This window comes from Falco punctatus (genome assembly GCF_963210335.1).
Source record: "Falco punctatus genome assembly, chromosome: 13".
Lineage (NCBI taxonomy): Eukaryota > Metazoa > Chordata > Aves > Falconiformes > Falconidae > Falco > Falco punctatus.
Window position 1 is genome coordinate 1,951,584 of NC_137593.1, and position 21,372 is coordinate 1,972,955.

At 44.1% G+C, this 21,372-nt stretch overlaps 1 protein-coding gene across 1 annotated transcript; it reads right to left on the reverse strand.

Annotated features, from left to right (window-relative positions):
- Positions 1 to 1,232: 1,232 nt before the first annotated feature.
- Positions 1,233 to 14,997, reverse strand: CCNL1 (cyclin L1). Its single transcript, XM_080410230.1, has 11 exons — positions 14,447 to 14,997; positions 14,183 to 14,257; positions 13,845 to 13,954; positions 7,432 to 7,552; positions 6,958 to 7,022; positions 5,478 to 5,577; positions 5,244 to 5,348; positions 4,635 to 4,776; positions 3,314 to 3,425; positions 3,071 to 3,169; positions 1,233 to 2,024 (listed from the first exon to the last, which is right to left on the reverse strand). The coding sequence occupies exons 1-11, from the start codon at positions 14,714 to 14,716 to the stop codon at positions 1,676 to 1,678; spliced, it is 1,548 nt and encodes a 515-aa protein (XP_080266356.1). The 5' UTR covers positions 14,717 to 14,997; the 3' UTR covers positions 1,233 to 1,675.
- Positions 14,998 to 21,372: the final 6,375 nt, after the last annotated feature.

The window sequence follows — 21,372 nt, forward strand, 5'->3', positions numbered from 1 at the left end:
TTTTATCACTGCCCTGGACTACCTAAATACACATAGCCGGGAAAAAAGCTGCTTTAATTTCCATAGCAACAATCAGTTTCTCCTAAAAGCAACAAACTCATGAAATACAGTCACTGCAGATTAAAACAGCCCACAGAGGTAAGGAAGAAACAGAGGAAGCCATTTATCTTTTCCCTCTTCTCAAAACACTTTGTTTCTAGAAAATAGCGGCGGACGGGCTGGCAGGATGCTCGCAGCCGCCCATGGGCACATGCCAGCTCCAGCCAAGCTTCTGCTCAACCCCCTTTTCCTCCTTCCTCTCGGGGGGCTGCAGAACACGCAGCCGGAGAGTCGCAGCCGTGCAGGACACCAGACCCATTTCAGGCTGCTCCCATGCTCTGCCCTCTGCCAAGCCCCCCTCAGCCAGAGCAGTTAAACTGTGAGAAGCGTTTTGGGAGAGCAGAGATCTTTTTGTGGGGAGAGCAAAGGTCTTTTTGTGCTGCATTAGTAGCTTCACCCCTGAAGGGACTCCCGGTTATAGCAAATAAAGCCTGCCGAGGAGTGCGAACACCTCACACCTTCACGTTTCAGGTTTTCTTTACACACACCCCCCCCCGAGCAGCACCTGGAGAGCAAACCCAGCCCCTCACACATTTATTTCACCTCTCCTTTTCCTGCAACCACGGCCAGGCGCTCGGATCCCCCGCAGCAAGCGCTCCGCTCTGCACTGGGGCGCACACAATCCATTTCAGCCGGTTTCCCCAAGCCCCGCCACCAACAGGATCTTTCTTTCTACTGCCTCACCCCACCAGCGGGAACAGGAGGGAAATAAAAATTCCCCAACGTGATCCCCCAGGGACACTACTTGCCTACTTTGCGCTTCCAGCACAACCAAGCCAAACAGCAGGTGACAGCAACTCACCTGCTTCTGCCAGAGGTGGGCTGGGAAGGGATCCCCGTCTCCCCGGGGGCAGCCAGGAGGCAAGCCGGGCCATGAGTAGCCCCCACCAGTAGCCTACCTGTGGCTTGTGCCAGGCAGCTATCACAGGTTCCCCCACTACGCTTCAGAGGTCCCAGCGCTGCACGGGTGTCAGGGGCAGACCTGCCTCCCCTAGGACGGGCACAGACCGAGTCCTGTGTTCACATGAGCAGCACATCACCGTCCCCAATGTCCTATCTGCATCCACTGGTCACAGCAACAGCATTTAAGAAAATCCAGTTTAGTTCCAATACATTTGACATGCAACAGGCAGTTAAAAAAAAGCTTTATATTTTATTTCTTGTAAAAATCTTTTAACACATGCAGACTAAAACCAGTGTAAGAAAGTATCCACCATTGTTTAAACAAATAACTATACTTAAATATAAGTGTCTGCAATTGACTTGTATAAAAATAAGGTACATTTTGCCTTTTTACAGAAACTCACTCTCCAGTTCTCATATCAATAAACAATACACAACTCTAATACATACAATATAGCCTTATCGCTGTTTTCCAACCAATCCGATACTGCTAAGGTATTATGTGCAAAAATTGGTAACAGTTTCTTTCCCAAAAGAAAAGTCTTCTACATGTTTTAGAAAAAAATCAGATATTGGGTTTAAATTAATCAAATCCTATTCAGTTCCTTTCTTTGCAAATAGAGTCCCTTTATTATATACAGACTGAACTAGAATCTGGTGCAGGAGCAAAGCCTCAGCGCCTGTGCCTGCTGTGTCCTGACCGGCTGCTGCCGTGGTGTTTGCCTTTGTGAGATCTCTCGAAGGAGCGGGATCTCTCGCGCCGGTCTCTGTGGTGTCCCCGCTCGTGCCTGTGCTTCTTGGCAGCATCAGAATGATCCCTGGATTTGCTCTGAGAACGTGAACGCGATTTTTTCCTCTTGTGACCATGTCTATTTGCACTCTTCAGGTCTTCCTTGCTATGCTTGGTCTTCAGGTGTGGCGAGCCATGATTGTGGTGTCGGCGAGGGCTGCCACTGTGGCTGCGGGACCTGCTTCTTGACCTTGAGCTGTATGTCCCAGACAGGCTCCGCCTATTGTTGTAGCTTACAGAAAAGCACTAAAAGTTAAAGCAAGTCTTCCACATGGAAGAAAAAAAACCCCAATCAACGTTTAGGAATTTCCAAGTTACTGGAAGAAGGAAGAAGTCAGAGACTATTCCACAGGGAGAGCTGATGAATGAGTGACACACACCCCCCCCCCCCCCCCCCCGAACATGCCTTTGAGTTGACTTCCTTTGAAAACAAAAAGCCCAAACCAAACCCAGAATGTAGTGCTTCTTGTAATTGTTTCATCTTCCCCTCAACACCAAATTGCAAACTGGTTATTGCCTTTTTTCCTTCAGTGATCAGCCCAAGCCCAAGTCTGCAACACTCAGGGAAACACTTCACTGAGATCCAAGCTGGCAGTCTCCAACTTGGATGTCAGCCTGAAGATTCTTTAAAAAGATATAGATAGATAGATAGATATACATAAAGCCAGCAGCTATCAGCACATCACCCTGCACAGCTCCCCCTCTTCCCCAGTCACAGAAGAGAGGCAGAGTACTGAAGAGCCAGAGCGAGCACCATGTAACACTGGCTGAAGATACGTCCTCGCACGCCTTCGAAAGCTGCGACAGTGTATCTGGCCCCTATGGCACTTCTCACCCCTTCCCAGCGGACCGAGTCCCAAGAGACTGCGCCCATTTACAATGGATTCCCGGGGAACATCATCACACAGGCTAAGGCTACCTTACACTCCTTCCATCACAGACTCATCGTGTACACATGCTGTTAGGATAGTCTTAAGCTTCCATTTTACAGCAAAGCTTTTACAGCTTCAACCGTTAATGGCATGGTTACCAACAGAACTGCTTCATGTCAGGAACCGAGAGCCTACAGCCAGACCCAAGTCTCACACTTTTCCTGGCCAGCAGTTAAAAGCCTGTACTAAGCACCTCCAGGCTACTTGCAGCAACCCTACTTATTCAAAGTGAAAAGCCCTGCTGAAATATCCCGGAGAACTAAGTAGGATGAAAAAGAAAATCCCGCAAAAACCCCTGCCCCTGCCCCACAACCCCACCCCACCCAACGCAAAATCCACTACTTACTGCCGCCTAGGAGTATGTGATCGAGACCTTGACTTTGTTCTTGACCTAGATCGACTAGCACTTCTGCTGCTTCTACTTCTCTTGCTTTCTTTTCTCATGCTTTGGGGGAAAAAAAATAAATGAAAAAGTTACACACCTGAGGCACTTGTTACTTCCATGAACTAGCTCAGAAGTAGACTGTACTTCAGTTGAAGAAACCATCTTTACAGAAGTATCCTCTTCATCAGGAAGACTTTTACCTACCCATTGTAAGGGCTCTTTGAAGCTTGCTGCCTCTCTTCTGGCTCTTTTTTAATGGTTTTGGTATTCACAGAGACTGGAGTCTTCTCTTCAGTTTTTACTTCTCTTGGGGAAGCTAAGAATTGAATTTAAATTCAAAATTAGGTATTTTATCCACAGACTTTCTTAAACATATTTTATCCTTTACACACCTTTGCCAGTGTTTGCACAAAATACAAATATGAACTCAAAAGCTACTATTTCATTCCATCTTTCCATCTACAAGAGAACACTGCAATGAGATGCTCGTGGGGAGATATACAGTTTAAAGCCAGCTGCTGGCAGGGAGGGCAGAGAACACCACTATTTATCTTCAAGCCAAGCTGCTGGTTAGAGATTTTGTCCACTGGAGCCCAAGTAGTACAAAATAAAAGCTGCCCTTATGGCCCACAAAATATGTGACTTCAACTGTTACCCTGACAGTTAATTTCCAATACCATAGAGAATAATGACTGAACAGGAGAATTAGATTTCATTTTTATATTAATGGTACAAATACGAGTTAACAAAAAAAACTCACTTAGTTTAGAATTCAATCTGTCTCTACAGACAGCTGATGTAGCCCAGAGATTGATTCACCTTTTCAGGGAAGGGCTACTATGCAAGAACGACGCATTTGTATCTGGCCTGCCGACAGTAAGGCAGAGGTGCTGCATCAGGACTTACAGCGCAGCTTCCTCACTCAATAGCCATCAGAGTGTAGAGTCCAGATGGATTTACTGGCCAGTTCACGATATGCATCACAACTTATTCACGCTAATGCCAAGCCAGCACTGTGACTTTGCCTTCTCCATTTCCTGACTATAAGCTGTCTTCCTTCACGGCACTTTAACAGATGACATGTACATTAAAAGAGGCAGAGAAAGCGATTTTCAGAGATACCTGCTGCAAAAGGAACCATGAAGGCTACTATTGCTACATCACCCTTCCAGATTAAATCCTGAGACTCTCTCTTCACAACACAGTAACAGACAAACTCCTGGGTCTGGACATTTTTGTAACACCATTATCTTATGGGTGTGTATTATTAATATCTCACTCTTCCACCTGTGGAGGTATGGAGTAAAGCATCCCTTCCCCCTCTAATCTGCCATTTCAACGTACTGGAACTGGTTTTAGAATTTGTTTTAAAAAAAGAAAGATTTCTCTTACTTCTTAGTCCTGTGAGAAAGCCTAAATTGTCTAGAAGCTCAAGGAGCACACTGCTTTTTCTTAACACCTTGGGACACAGATTTAGAAGACTCATCAAAAAGTATTATGCAAGTTTCTGTTCAGAAAAACTTACATGGTTTGGATGCAGGAGAAAAGCCACCCAATGCTGAAAGTGCTGGAGTTCCATCTGGATTTAAACCTTTTGCCTTCAGTTTAGCTTCCTGTAGTGCCATTTTCCTCTTTTCTACTTCTTTATCCAGGAATTCATAATTGGGCTGTTAAAGTAACAATGTGGTAAGAATCTGAACTAATGCAATTCATACTTCCATCTCATTTCTGAAAAATATTCAATTATCTTTTAATCATCTGTCCCATAATGTGACTAACTTCTGTAAGTTCTTCTCACACGCCCCTCAGAGGAGCCACAAAGCAGAGGCTTTCCAATTAGCAGATCTGTATGAGGTGTTCCCAAATATCTTAGACCAGGGGTCCTCAAACTACGGCCCGCAGGCTGGATACAGTCCCCCAGGGTCCTCAATCCGGCCCCCGGTATTTACTGAACCCCCCCTGCCAGGGTGTGGTGGTGGTGGGGGAAATCAGGCAGCCACAGATGACTGCCTGCCACTTCATCTGCACGCCGGCTCCCCGGTTAAAAAGTTTGAGGACCCCTAATCTTAAGACAACCGAGACAGCTCAAGCTGCACTGGAAAATGAACACGAAGAACGAACATCTCTAAGTTACCTTTTTTCTGGTATAAAGCTTAAGAGTTGTTAAGCATATCTCCTGGATCTCCTCTTCTGTGGTACCAAAGAGCAAGAACCAGTGAGGACGGGTAGGTAGTGGAATCTGAAAATAGAACAACCAAAAGCTTAACGACAGAGATTACAGACCAAGCATTTGTTTAAATTTTTTTCGTTTTCTTGAAACCAAATTACTAGCAATAAAAGGCAATGCTAAAGACAGATGAATACCCACCTGCAGAGCCCTAGCAGCAAGATAAATGCAAGCACATGCTATAGTCTCTGGCTGAAAGCGAACAAACACATTTGTTCGAAGGCTGTCATTCATGTAATTCCTAAAAAAACAAAAAAAAAAAAAACAACAAGAAAAACCCAAACAATTATGAAAGGCTGGATCTCCAGTTTACGTATTTTTATTTAGAGGGTAGCAATACTGGAGACTCAATTGACTTTATTTTTTTTTCTGTTATTATATTGAACACTTGGTTTCTTTCAAATTATTGTATTTGATGTCTATATTGTTACTTCTGTAACAAAGTTTGCACCATTGCCATTGTTTTGAAACCCCAATGCAAGTAATCGTATGTAATGGCTACTTCCTTAGGTAGGTATGTTAAGTTATACTGTGAAGTGTCCACTGAGTTAAAAAATCTAACAAGTACTTTTCATCTGTCCAGCTGTTCGCTTTAAACATAAACATTCTCATATTTAAAACCCAATATGCTTAAAACTCAAATGCAAGTATGAAAGCATGGTACATTTTTAACCTACCATTTTCCAGAGGCTAGATGCAACCTATAAAGTTCATAAAACATTGCATTTGAATCTTATGAGTGTCTCGAGCCACATTAACTTCATCCAGAGAAAGAAGCATCCAATTTGCTCACTGAGTGTTGGAAAAAGACCTGCAAGTTAGTAATGGGTCTCCCACTTCACTAAGCTACTGTTCTTCCACCACGGTGGCACTACCAAGCAACACATGCCAAGAGATACATAAAAACAGCAGAGACCTCCATCGATTTCTATGTTACTGTGCTACAGGAAAGAAATGAACAGCAGTCAGTAAGTATTGACTCTACAGAAAACCATGCCCAGTATGGCTTCTAAGTGAACATGCTGCATGCACTGTAATTTACTTTTTTTTTAAAAAAAAAACACCTCAAGTTTAGCCAAATGCTAAGTCAACTAAGTAAGTGTTGGCAGAAAATCTACCCCATGTGTCCTTTAAATACACTACAGTATACAGTAGCTAGGCAACAAATACATTTAGAAACATTTTTTAACAGTTACTTCTAAAAACAAATATACAAATCCTTTTGACACCCAGACAGAACTAGAAGATGCTGCCCGATGGATATGGACCACTTCAGTGAATCTCGGATGAGAGCTTGCACTGGGTTGGCTGGAGAGAAGGGCAGCCAAACAGGCCATCCCCAGGTCATGGGCTGAGGTGCAGAGGGCAGAGCTCTATGACTTACCATCATGGACTACCCTTTAATTAAAGAGTAGAAAAAAGAACAAAGTTAAATTGAGTTCTCCACTACTACGTTGGAATCAAGCCATGAAAATAGTAAGCAGAAACAAGCACTAAAGTATTTTAAAAGCATGTATTTGTGTAATAACTTACATCTCATTGCTTTGCATATGGATCGTCAGGCTTGTTATTTCTGCTACTATTTTCCTGGCTAGGAAAAGAATGGAAAATTACAACTTACCAGGCTGTCTGTACCAGGGTTTGATTACGTTCACATTCTAAGACTTGTAAATACATAACAATGATCTGAGGAATAAGAGGGGGAGGGGGAAGAAAAAGAAAACCACGACTCAGTTTTAACATATAAAGCAACAGTATAATCAAGCAGTATGCCAAAACAAATACCTCCTTTTCCAAGCATACATACACTGTAAGCTCATGCATCATCCAGTCATATTCAGACAATTCTGTATTTTACTACTTTTCTATGCTTTTCAAAAAGTCACCTTTAACACGTCCCAAGGAAGCAATTTCTAACGAAGTTAATATGACTATTTGCCCAAGCACTCTGCCAAAAGCATTCATTATAACTACTAAGGAATAAAGAGAAGAAATAACCAGGTCATTTTAACACCTGCGTTTCTTGTTCAACAGCTCACAATGCTGCCATCAAGGCAGAATAGAATTTACAATTATATTATTTTTGACAACTCACCTTATGTGGATGCTTGACATGAACACAAAATCCCAACTCCTTCAGTACCCTCCTTTCTGCTTTGATTACTTGATTTTTGGTGTTTATGTAGTTCTGATCAAGTATCAGGGGGCTTGGAGTCCTATAGTTTGCAAGAAATAAAATCAAAACTGTTTTGCATATCCAAAAACAGTGGCATCTCTGTTTTCCCTTCCAACCAACTAATGGCAACAGAAACCGTTTTTCAACTCCTGCAAGCAAGTTTAAGCATTAATCTTGTGCTGTCCAAGTTTAGATAAACTAGTTTAGTTTCTGCTTTTGACCAACTACAGATTAGATGGCTAAGATAAAAAAAATAATTTTTTGCTACTGTGTATGCAGACTATGCTGGCCCAGCTGCTGGAATGAAAATCACCTTTACAGCAAAGACCTCAAAGAAACCTTTACACTTCACAACAGACGTGGGGGTCGGAACATGAGACAACTGCCTTTGCTAGGTAGGCCTTCAAACCAAAAGCAGGCTAGGTTTTCTGACTGATAAAAAAGTAGCAAGCTTGTGCTTTATGAACTGCAGTTTCCCCATGCATTGGAAGACAAGATCATTCAGATCTTCAGAGAACAAGGCCGCCCTGCTACCGTGACATACAAAAAGCCTAGTAAAACAAAGACTTAAACCTCTGCAGTGGTGTCACATCTGCCTGTGATTCTGAATGCTTGACCCACTGATCAGTGGGTATCGTGCCACTTCTGCTATTTGCATCTGCAGAACAAGAACTCATTTCACAAAGAAGTATTCCCAAGTCTAGCACTATCAATTCCTAATTCCTTCCAAATCCAACACCTGAACTCTCCAGAGCATTTTTTAAATTTTAACTAAGATAACTTGCTGTATACTTTATGCACAAGCATCAAACTCCATTCATATTCTTTTCTGTCTGTGCTTAGACTTGACCTTTCAACATTCTATATCGTGCATTTTAAACTTCTACCTAAAGACAGATCACCTTTTTCCCTGTTTGCAGTATGCCTCAGAGACTCCAGATGCTTTCCAAAGCAGAATGCTTTTGCAACTAGTTACACTCCAATAAAACAGCTTGTTCACATCATACACCCAGTGTACCCCAAGCACTGGTGACCAATTTATCTTGTATTACCCTCAAAGAACAAAAGTAGCAATGCAAAGTGGATTCAGAATACAGGTTCCATTTTATCAGACAAAGAATTTCACTACTAACTTGTCCTTTTTGATTCCACGCAAGTTCCACAAGTGGATCACGCTTCTCCTCCCTGACAGAACACAGATGAAGAAAAAACGCACTCAAAACCCCTGGACTCAAGACCCCGGGGTCAATTACGAGGCCAGCTGAGGGGCTTCCTAACTTCAATAATGAATTTATGCGAAGACTTCTGCAGTCACATACAAGGATGATTACTACCTTGGTTAAAGGATACAACAAGCGACCCACTTCACTAATGCAAGCACCATATTGTATAACCATGCATTTGAAGTGTGAGCTCCCCCTGCTTTTCCCAACAGGCTGAGAAGCACTTCCCAGGAGGTCTGAGATGAACCACTGAAGCTTCCTGGTGCTGAAGGACCTACAATTTAAGTGCAAGTCTTACTACCTTGGTCTCCTAAAAAAATGCCATCTTTTCCACGTTACATAAATGTAACTTCTCTAATTAAGCATTAATGTTACTCATCAGGGCAAAGTTTGTGATTTCAGCTGCTCTAAACATAACCAAGACAGAATGTGGGCTTCCGTTTGATTGGTTCTGGTGTCCCCCCAAAATTCACTGGAAAAGAAAAAAATCTTTTTAAGTTTCTGTAAAGTAACTACTTGGGTAGAGAGGCTATGATTTTATCTGAACACTGCAGCACATAAAGGCTGTCTGAACACAGAGACTGGAAGAACCAAGCTGAAGTTCTTCAAATCCAAGAAATTGTCTCACATTCAATCCATTTCAACTAGCTATACTGGGTTTATATAACATTTCCTCCAATACTACTTTATATAATTTTATCTATAGATCACTGGCATTAAGAGGATCTGCAAGGCATCATCCAGAGTGAGTTTAGGTGTCCAGGCTCAGCTTATCTTGTTAGCAGAACACTGCATAAGAGACGAAAAATCTTGGGATGAAACAGTTAAGGCAACTATGACTTCCAGTCAAAAAGAAAAAATCAACAGCAGGACAACATGACTGCATGGGACCACCCAACAACCTGCTGGAGAGTTACTATCATCCATGTCTTTGCATTCTCAAAGCTATGTAAGAAAGTCAGTATTATGAAAACACAATAGGGTAACTTGAAGTGCAACAGGGAAGACTGTGAGCCTTACTGCATTTCAAGCTTTCCACTGTCCTTCTACAGGGCCACAGGATCAGCACAAACAGTTCATACTTTGGTTGTACATGTTGAACAGCAAAGGGACAGGAAACTCAGAATTCAGACACCTGGAAGCATGCTTTACTCTGCGGTTCCATGTTACTCTGTTCACTTATGATAAAAGTTTGAGAGATCTACAGATCTAAGGAAGCCATGAAAACCATCAGATTATCCAGACTGTATTTCCAGAAATAAAGACAAATGCAGCCTTTTTTTCCACTTATGCAAAATAAAAATCTGTGGAAAACCTTACTGCACCTTATTACCAGCAGAAATCAAGTTCCCCACTGCATTAAGATTTACCAGTTTAGCACTTCTGCCACAAACTCCAAAGTGTTGGTATGCACAATTATTTAGATGTTGGAAGCTTCAGAGATTTCCCTCTGGAAAATTTCTTAGATTTCCTACTGAGGAAAGAAAAAAAGAGGAACTTTGTGCTACTGCCATTTGCTGCACTTAAGTTTTCAGTCCAAACATTTTAGTTCCAAGTAGCAAACAAGAGAAAAATAATTTATAAGCTTATATATAAAATATAAGCTTCAAGCCCTATATAGCCAACTAGTATTATAAATTCTTACTTTGAATCTGTTTTCACAGATCAGCACTAGAGCTCCAGGCAAGACTTTAGACTTAGGAACAGAATGCACACAGTGCCCGTTCAGGTAAGTCAACCAAACACAGAGTCACAAAACTTCATAGGGATTTTGAGATTGCGTAACAACCCAGAAGATTAACACACACTGTAATGTGTTTGTAACAATAAATAAATTACAAGTATCCTTTTTTTTTTTAAAATCCCCCTGACAAATGAAACCTACATTGATACAGCTACATCTTCATTTGATGTAATATTAAAATTTGATGCCTTTGTAATGTCTAATACTTTGGAGGAAAAGTGCCCTGCATGTAGTTTTGTTCATAATGCGAGAAGTACTTCTGACAAGTACAGTGTAACAACAGCATCTCGTTTTAAAGACCAGATCTCTGTTACCCTAGTCAAAATAAGAGAGAAGAAAGTAAGCTCTATATTTGTGTCCAACATCGTAAATACAAGCACCACAGATTTATAGAACAGTTTGAGGAACACTAAGTAGTATGTATTATTAATACAGGCCACTTCCAACACAACTGCATGAACCTGTTTGCTGCAACAGAACAGCTGACTGAGCATCTCAAACCAACATTTGTGAGATAACACAATGACAGGAGTCACATTTGGTTCCAGTCCCGTAAGGACTTTCTGCAGCTTTCAGGCACATTTAAGATAAATAAAATCAACTTCAAACTACATTCTACATGTTAAACAATAGTTGCACTTCGCTCAGAACACAGTGGTTTCGGCACACAATTTTTTAAAAACCAGTATTTTCATAATACGAGCTTTTTTCTCCATGCACAAACATTTTTACATGCAGTACTACATGACATATGCTCGTGAAAGATCCAAACGAAAGTATGCTTGTCCAAAACACTTTTTTAGATTTTTCTTACTTCTCAGTATTAGAAATACCACCTAGCAGTTAACTCAGTTGACTACAGGTCTTACAAAAAGAAAATTCCAGTGCAATTCCCAGATCTGCAAACACGTACATATAAGGGACTGCTTACATAATGATTTGTATAAAAAGCTTTACAATTCAAGACTTCCGTATCCTTGTGAAGGCATATTTTACTATGAATTCAAACTGCAATTATACAGAGCCAGAAAGTGGAACCAAGAACCCAAAACTGTTCAAGAAAGCAAGCAAGTCTACTCAAACTACTCAAACTTCATGTGCAGGTTAAGAGCTTCAGTTAACAGAAATACTAGACTAGAGGCAAAAAGAAATTATAGCAGCCCGACTGCTTGTTTCAGTGCTGGGTTGTGTGTGAGAAACTAACTAGAGCCTAAGTGTTAGCATCAGATAAAAAAACAAAACAAAAAACCAAAAGAAGATTAAGCTAGTATTCTAAAAACCTGGACAGCAAAGAAAAAAGCTTATAACAAGATACAGGAGTTCTTCCAAATGGTTCACCAGCGGCCAACCTGTTAGTCCCCCGATTCCAGTGACCTATTCTCAGAGCACTGGCTTCTCCTTGGGGATTTTCGATACTTCACTCACTGTTGCCATGACGACAGCTTCATCTTTATGTACCACTCCACATCACCCAGGCTTTGGTAAATGTAGCTGGTCGCTGTATAGTCGGTTGCAAGGGAAAAAAGAGTTGAAGTTAATAACGTGTACAGATTATGTAACTGTAATCTTGTAAAAAGTACAGAAAAACGTTTACATCCTGCTTGCTAAAAAAAAAAAAAAAAAAGGCAAGTCTGAATCTCAGACTACAGCATTTTTAAGATTACTTTCATGCAGATTCACTCAGAACCTCAGAGCAACAATACCCATTTCTCCAGAAAATAATGGGTAGGAGTGCACGATTTCTCTTGACATGATGCATTTTAGACACCATGTAACATGCACAAGTGACATTCTGATTTGGAACAGGCTAGCTGGAAAGATTTAAGTTCACAGGTTAAGTTCAGTTTCTCTGATCCTTCGCACAGCACAAAGAAACAACTAATTCATATTCTCATTGCAAAGAAAAGCACTGCATACGAATAATTAACCTTCACTTCCTGGACGAAGGCCAAAACATTCTGAACCACTGAACCAGCTTCAATAATCCCCATAACCAGACTCCCTTATCACAACTGCGGTAAGAAACAATACCACCGAGTAACATCCAGCATAACTTCACAAAATTCTCTTGGGGCCACCAGGGATATCAACTTTTTAAAAAGCAAACAGACAAACCAACCAGCAAAGCTAAGTTCCAAAGTATAACACCAAATCATTCTTCTTTTATCTAAAACTAACTAGGAAAAACATGAGCACAAATCATTAAAAGTGGAAGTTTTAGATGCAACAGAAGCAAACGGCTCGTTTCCCTAAGGGATTTCCACTCCTCATAAAAGGTTACACGACACTAAATTTTAAATTCCTGCTGTAACCTGGTGATAGAGGAATGAAAGTGTCAATTTAAGAATCTAGCTAAACCCAAAATCCTTTCTGTAAACTATGGATTACCTTACACTTTAAGCAACTGGCCACTATAAGTAAAGCTACTTCATCATAGCTGAGGTCTCCAATCTCACAGACCAACACCGCTGCATGACAGATTTAAACGCATTTTGCATCTAATAGCAATTTATAAAATTCTTTCCCTGCAACCATTCCTTGTTCCAATATGTCAGGTTAATTTGCTTTACACAGGAAAACATACATCGCTTTACACACAAAAAGCAGTATTAGGCACTCACAACTGAAGACAGCTCTACAATTCAGCAGTTACCCAGATCTGCACACAGATCAGGTAAGCTTACACTCCAACTTCACTGACACAAGCACACAGTACCGTGAAAGACACAAGTCTCGCTTTCTGCAATTAAAGATGCCTTCAGCTTCCAAGACTCAATTACACATTCCTTGTTGAAGCGGTGTCATTAAAGCGGCAAACACTGTAGGCCAAACCACGCTCTCTCAGACACTTTCAAAAACGGGTTTTTCTAAAAGGTAACACTATCGTCACTGGGTAAAGTTCAGCTGCCATCTTTTATTAACCAATACTTTATTGGCACCATAACCACATCTGGACAGCTACGTATTAAGAAAAGCAAAGCATTAGGACTACTGAACGTGGTTAAAAGTTTGGAGAATATACAGCAACCCACTAATTGGCTAGTCACACCTAAGACAACCTTTCAAGAACAAGAACAAGACACCAAAGATCAGTTAGCAACAGACCTAAAACTACAACCATGGACCTCAAACTAGAACCAATACTTGTGAGTATGTAAGTAATGACAACGAGTCTACCAAGTGAAAAAAAAGAGTTATTGGTAGAAGAAGTCAGCATTGAACTGCACTGCCTACACAGCAGCCAATGAGCACTCCCTTCTCAATTTTAGGTCGTTGAACTTAGCCTGGAAAAATACTGTGAATTGAAAACTGCAGTGTACATTAGTGACAAGAGATGCTTGTGTTCACAACAAAGCTAATCTTACCTTTTTGCTCTTAACTGACGTAAATGATGAAACACGTTGATCACGTCCCTTATACGACGAGGCGCCTCTTCAATTTTGGATGCGAGATTGATACAGGCCATAGCAACAATCTGAAAGGAAGACCCGTTTCTATAAGCGGATGGGTTTTAATCTCATAAAGACCAAAATTACACAAGAAAAGGGCAAAAAATCCGTGGCCTAAACGCTCCAAGAGAGCGTCCCGTTTGGCGTGTGGCTAGCCAAATTCACCGGTCCCCAGAACAGCGCCCGCTCCGCTCCTCCAACTCCCCCGCCCGTCTCCCCCCTCCGGCTTCCCCGCCGGGCCGTGCCGCGCTCACCTCGAAGCTGTGCTTGACGAAAGACTTCGAATAGAAGAACCGATGAAACAGCACCTGCCCCGTCGCCATCGCCACCTATGAACGCAAAGCGGGGAGGAGGAGGAAGGAGCGGGAGTCAGTCACCGGGCCCAGCCGCCGGCGCCGCCATTTTGTGTCAGGCACCAGCTGGCGCCGCCACCCCCCGCGCGGCCGCCTCGCCCGCCCTTCCCGCCGCGCCACAATGGCGGCGCCCGCCCTCCCCGCCGCCCCGGGACGCGCACCCACCTGAGGCAGGCGGAGGAGGATGCCGGCCGCCTGGATGAGCTCGCAGCCCAGGATGCGCAGGTCGGTCTCGCACTGCAGGTCTAGGCCGTCCTGCATGGAGGGGGTAGGCGAGAGGCGCTCCTCCGGGATGAGCGAGTGGTCGATGGTGAGCGACACCTCCGAGTAGAGCCGGTCGCCGATAAGGATGCCCGGAGCGGCGGGAGCCGGCGGGGGACCAACACTAGCGGTGGCGGCGGCGGGGGGAGCCGGGTGTGTGGCGGCGGATGCCATGATGGCGAAGCCCGTCCGCACCCGGAGCCGGCCACGCACAGACTAACGCGGCTGGCGCTGTGACGCAGCACACAACGGCGCCCGCGCACGGCACGCCGGGAAAAAAAAGTCCGCCCGCCCCACCCGGTGCCTACGGTGGCGGTGGCACTGGCACCTCCCGGCGCTGCCACCCCGACGGGGCTCGCCGGGAGATAGCGGGGCGGCGCGGCTGTCCCCGCGGGCCGCCACGGGTCAGACGTGCCTCGCCTGAGGCGAGGATCCCCTTTGGCGAGCGGGGAAGGAAATGAGGACACGCGTGGGCCCGCCCGTGGGGAGGGGGCGGCTCCACCGCAGCTGCCCCCAGGCTTCCGGGCGGCGGCTGGGGTTACTGGTTGGGTTTTTGTACATCCGCTCCAAAAGGTACTAAACTGAAAAGTAACTGCACTGTGTGCTTCACAGCAGCAAGGGGAAGGAGAACTGTGTGGACTGTATCGGTGAAGCAGCTCGTGCCCTGGAGGCGAGCAGGAGCTGCTGTAGGCCTTTGGTGCTTGCGCTGCATCACATGCGGGAGAAAAACCCCATAAAATGAGTAATAAAATAAACCAGGATGGCTGTAGTACAATACTGACAGAAGGTGGGCTGTTACCAGACTAGAAGCATACCTCCAGCAAAATAGTTAACCTTCCACTTAATTTTATTAAGGGATATTAATAAAAAAAACTCTAAAACAGGTACTGTAGGTAGCTGTATGGTAGCTCCACTGATCTCGGATGACAGGCGTGCCACATACAGTGTTTATTTCCAATAAAAATGTACCTCGGCGCTACTAATAGTCCTCTTTCATTGGCCCAGGATACTGATACTGTCGGAAGTGTTTCCACTGCAATGTTACCTGCTGCCTAAAAATAATTATGACAAGACATGGACCGTTTGGTTACCACCCTGCGAACTGCACAAATACGGCACCAGGATTTCATTGTGCTCAACTTCACCATTTCTTAAAAATCTATCAGTGTGTTGCCCTGGCCGGGGCAGCACAGCTGCCCTCCCCCTCTGGCACCGGCTGTTCCTCTTCCCGAGGGGGTGGCTGCAAAAGGTCCCTGAGCGGGCCGGGACACTCGGGAAGGACGACACGGGGGTGCCCGCACCGTCCCCACGCTGAGCACGGCGAGGCGGCCTCACACGCTGGACCTCCGGCCATCGCCTCAGCACGGGCGACACGCGCCTGTGCCGCCGGACACGGCGGCGGCCCCACCACAGCCTCAGCAGACCCCATCGCGACCCGCCCGCCTGTCGTAACTACCCCAGGACGCGGCGAGCGGGAAACTCCCGGCGCCTGCAGCGCCACTTCTCGGCAGGGCCGCACCACGCCCCCCTGGCCGTATCCCTCCGCGCCGTGACTGCACGCGAACTCAACGGGAAATCCCGCCCCGACCGGCAGCTGCCGAAGCTGATTGGCTCGCTCGGCCTGAGTGGCAGGCCCCCTTCGGGGCGTCTGTCCGACATGTTGTGTGGGGACGCGGGGTGCCGTCCCCTCAGCCGCCGTCCCTGCCGGGCCCCTGTCTGGGGAAGGAAGTAAGGCTGGGCCGGTCGGCGCAGGCCTGGTTGGGAGCAGGGAGGAGCTCCCCGCAGGGGTGCCTCTGAGCTCTTCTCCTCAGCGTGAGCACAGCTGTTTTCGCTCAGGCTCTCCCAGCCTAGAAGGGCCCAGCGGCCTGCGCGTTCGCCTCATAACCCCTCTCCGCTGAGCTAGCATGCCTGACAGCACTGGCATCATCCATCATCCAGCAGCAACTCTCAAACAGCTACTGGACCGCAAATCAAGAAAAAAAAGACCATGACTATGCTGCAGCAGGGGATATCTCAAAAGAGGCATGCCTGGGGCCCACAGGATCTGCTAGAGAGGACAGCTCACTATTATCTAGCCACGATAATTTCATGCATGCGCATAGGACACCTGTCACTCAGATGGGCCCATCAGTGCAGTTCTGACCTTGTGGGACAGGCAGGGAGGGTAGGGTTGCAGCTCTGCAGAGGGCAGAGGGAAGATTTATTATTTCTTTTTCCATTGGTCGTTGAGGATGAGCAAACCTGAGCAGAGCACAGGGCTCGCAGGACGTGAGGTTGCCTAACTCCCATGGAACCAGGCCAAGTTGCAGTATAATAATTAATTGGGCAAAGGGTCAGAGTAAGTTCACTGCATCCAGGGTTTGTTGTGCTAAGAGAGCCTAAGATAAAAGCATTTGTAGAGAGATGCAGATCCATGATTGTTAATCAGGAACAAGAAAAATTGGTGCAGAAGTCTAATCTGCCAGGCTTTCACAGGAATGGCATTGCTGAAGGAGGCTGAGGTACACATGGCCTGGTCTGCTCTTCCTCAGAAGCGGTGGGTATAGCACCTTATTTTGTGTCACAGTCACAACGATTAGTCAAACTTTCCTAGTTTTACAAGGAAGTCTTTCAGAAAGATCACCACAGTACACGATGTTTGCTTTTGAGCCATCCCTTTCCATTTATAGTTTGGGGTTTAAGAGCCAGTCTGTAGCTATCATTGATGTAGTGCTTTTTATAGAAATAGAGGATTTAATTGGGAGGTGCTGTACTTGTAGGTTCATGACTCAGCAGTGGTTCTAGTTAGTTGGACAGGTTAGCGTGCTGGTCCTTTCACAAGCTTCCTCCCTTTAGCCATGTACTGTCCTGTCACTGGGGTTTTAAAAACAATTTTACATAGATTTAAAAAATCCCACCACCAACCTGGAATGTCACTGGCCCTTTAGAAACCTGCCACAGTCTTATGTGTTGCATTAACAGAGCCAAGAAAAGTCCAGTAAACACACAATGCTAGTGCTAAGCATCTCTGCAATGGCAAAAGCAATTTACAGCCCCTTGAATGTACTGAAGATTAAATAAATAGTAATAAAAAGGGGAGCTGGAAAAAAATTGCCATGTTTGGTTCAGTTCTGTAACCCTTAAATTATTCTGGAGGTGAAAATACCAGGTTCCTTGGTGTTTACAGAAGGCAAACAGCTTTTTCTGTTTTCATAGCAGTTAGTAATGTGTACTAAATGGACTGGAAAGAAGGAAAACTGAGTAATTTGAGCAGCAAGTGTCACTCATTGCAGTGGAATTTGCCCACTTTTTTTTTTCCCCATGCACACACCCATAGTGTATCAGTTTTAATTCGCTCCGGTTTTCCAGGTTACACATGGATGTTTTAAAAACCTGAAGAGAAGTGTATTTGATTTTCCTTAGGTCGCTCAAACTTCTTAACAATTCTTGATGGTTTTAGTATCTATATTTTTTAATTCAATGAAGTTGAGCAATGCGTTGTCCCCTCAACTGTTACGCAACTGGAGGTCTTGGCTATGCCAGCATGTTTTCTGTAGCATGATTAAAAATAGAGGGCAAACAGCCTGCAGTGGCTGGTACTTGATGTCTCCAAACTGGTAAACATGGAGTTACATTAATATTTTATTTTGCAACACAATCCAGGAGGTAGCGTCCATGTGACTGGCCCCCTTGCTGCAGAAGTGCACCCAGATGCGCACAGTAGACAAACCTGTTAACAAAGTAGGATAGCAAGTTCCTGCTTTGTTGCCAGGACACAGTATACTGCTGGAAAACAATGGCAATCAATAACTGCTGGTTGAGTCATGAATGAGTGCATTAATGAGCCTAATTCTCTTGTGCTCTTTGGCCTGGAACTGTACAGTTCATGGAAGCTCTTTCTTTAAATCAATTGTACACAGATAGCAACTGACGGTAAAATAAGTGTGTTTGGTGTCATACGTTCACACATAAAAGCCCACAATCACATACAGCATTTGAAACATTGATGTCCAAGTAGATTTGGCATTGATGCCTTGTTGCCTCCAGCCTTTCATGATCATTCCTCCTCACCTTCCTCAGCAGCCTGCAGCTGCCAATACTCCCACACCGAGCAGTGAGCAGCGAGCAGCACAGAGCTGGCAGGGGGCACCGCCAGAGCATGGGCCTTTGGCGGGGAACGGTTCGCCAGCTTCACCCGAGCAAACAAATGCAATTTGGGACCGGGATGTAGCAGCATATCATGTCTTCTGAATCTGTGCTGTCTGCCCTACATCCATACCTTTACACATTTCTGCATCTGATAATGCTGTTTCATTCTTCCAGGCTTCCCATTGCAGTTCCAGACTTCAAAGCTAAGCGATAAACTGCATTGGCCAGAGGATGGCTGAGCTGAAAAGAAGGTAGCACCAGCTTCTGAGTGAGCCTCGTGGGAAGGGAGTTTTAGGAGATCCTAAAACCTCTTCCTAGTAGGTAATTAGACCACCCACCTCAGTGCCTAAAATCCCCTGAGGATTTTACAGGTTTGTCAGCATATGTTTCACAAGAGGTAATACAAGAACAGGTTCTTGGCAAAGAACTGCAAGTTGCAACATGCAATTGCCTTAACAGAATAGATTGGATTTGCTTGGAGAAATAAGAATCTGTGATGACAGGAAAATCTAACTTCCATAAACGATGGTAGATGCCAGTATGTAAGAAAACAATATGACGGGAAGTTAGGTAGCAAAATATTTTGACATGAGCTGATGGTACCTGACAGTTTCTGCTATCATATCAAGCAGACCAGACTAAAAGACTGGAGACTATGATTAGATCAATTTACTCATTGTATTCAACTAAATTTTTTACTTTGAAGGTTTTAGAAAGTTGATTATTACTTTTAATTAAATCATTTAGGAGATTGACTGCAATTCTTCATGCTGAATCTGAGAAATTAACCAAGAATCTAGAATTGCCTGTCTTGGTGATAAAATATGTGTTACCAGCTCTAATAGGACTTCTGATGGCAAGTACACTTCCAGTATAGGTTGAATACTGGGTTTGCATTGATATAAAAGAGTTTAGCACCAAAAGACTTGGCAGTGACATTTACTCAGGCTGGAGAAACAGGTGTTTTACTCTGTCAAATTATAACTTGTAGAGAAATTAGTTAGGTACTTCTATAAAAGATTTATAGAGACTCCAATTCTGGACTCTAAATTAACAGCTCAGAGGAACAATGAAGCTAATTTGAAATTGTTCCCAGAGGGTGATTTCTTTACATTCTTACTCACTGGTTGCAGAAGAGAAAAGAGGAATTCAGTAGCGTTAAGTTACATCCTGCAGTTTTTACCATAAATAACTTTGTGTGAAACCAGAAGTGTAATTATGAATACAGCCGTTTATATGTGTGTTTCTCCATTTCACGTTAACCAATTCTTTACCTTCTACTCCCTAAATCGCTCTCTGCCGGTTTCAGAGGCATTCCTCATTTCTTGCTTATTCCAGTGAAGCTACAGCTTGTGACTGGCTTAAAGTCTTCATCAAGAAAAGGTTAAAAAGTTCCCGTGTGAAAACAAACTTTTTTTTTTTTTTGAGGATACTGTCATCTAGAATGTAAAATATGCTGCTGAACTGGAATATGTGTGTTCAAATCTCATGCTCAGGATACAATATTTGTTGCCTTTTGCTTTCTCAGTAAAGCTACATTTCTCTAAAAGCATTTTATAGATTTTTCAGAAGACTTTAGTGCAGGCTCTGCAGCATTTGGATGCTAATCGAAGCCTGCATCTCTCTCTCATTTTTTGGGTTTATGGATTCAGGGCTTCAGGTTTCCTATCACAATACACACTAATTGCTTAGCCTTCCATCAAAGAAGTATAAGGCATTTGGAAAATGAGTAAATATGGAATGCTCACCGTGTATTAAAAGCTGTAAGCTTTTCCTATGGACTGATGTTCACCAGCTCACCTATTTGCAAACAGCAGTTTGATGCATTTGCAAACTGAACATCATGGTTCAAGTCAATTTAGTTCAAACCTGTTTTCCAGCACATTTAAAACTCACACCTGGTTTTCTCATTAAGAGACGTTGGTATTCAAGCAAAAGCATGTGGAATTTGATTTATCAGATCTTACCATGGTCAGACAGTGATACAGCAGCAAAAGTCGTATTCAGATGCAGATCAGGGAGAGCTAATTTTATCTGCACACAAGTTATGTGCCTCAAGTAAACTGATTTGAGAAATTGAAAATGATAAATGTGTCCAACTACAACTGACACTTGAGGTTAACACACTGGCCTTTGAATTGCGGTAGGCAACTGCTGAGAAAGGGCAGGGCGGCCTGCAACTGCACCATCACCACAAGGCCAGGCCAGTTCTTCCCTCGCTAGGGCAAGATCACAATTCCCAGATTAATCCCAACCTGTTCCATAGCACCTCGAGGTGGAAAAGGTTACGTGTGGTTGCTCCAACAACTCTCAGACTGGGGGTGCCAAACCCTGTCAGAGGAATGGGGACAGCAGCTGACTGGGCAGTGATGCCTTAAACCATGGGAACTTTATGCCTTAACACAAGCCTGCCTGTCTCTCTAAATGTTCCAATGGCCAAAATGTGAAGATAATGACCTTTAAGGCTAGAGCCCTGTGCTTCAGCACCTTGTGAGGCTGGGTGCAAGCAGCTCAGCAGGCTTAGCTCTTCTACATGTCATGTTTGTCTGTGGCATGGACCACGTGGTCACAAGCAGCTGAAGTTATGTGTGAAATGCAGGCAGGCAGATCTGAGAGAGTGTAATGATTGCTTTGCACTAGTGTCAATAACTACCCAAAATGTGCGACAGTGATGTGATGGTGTCTCTGCTGCCAAGTAGTTC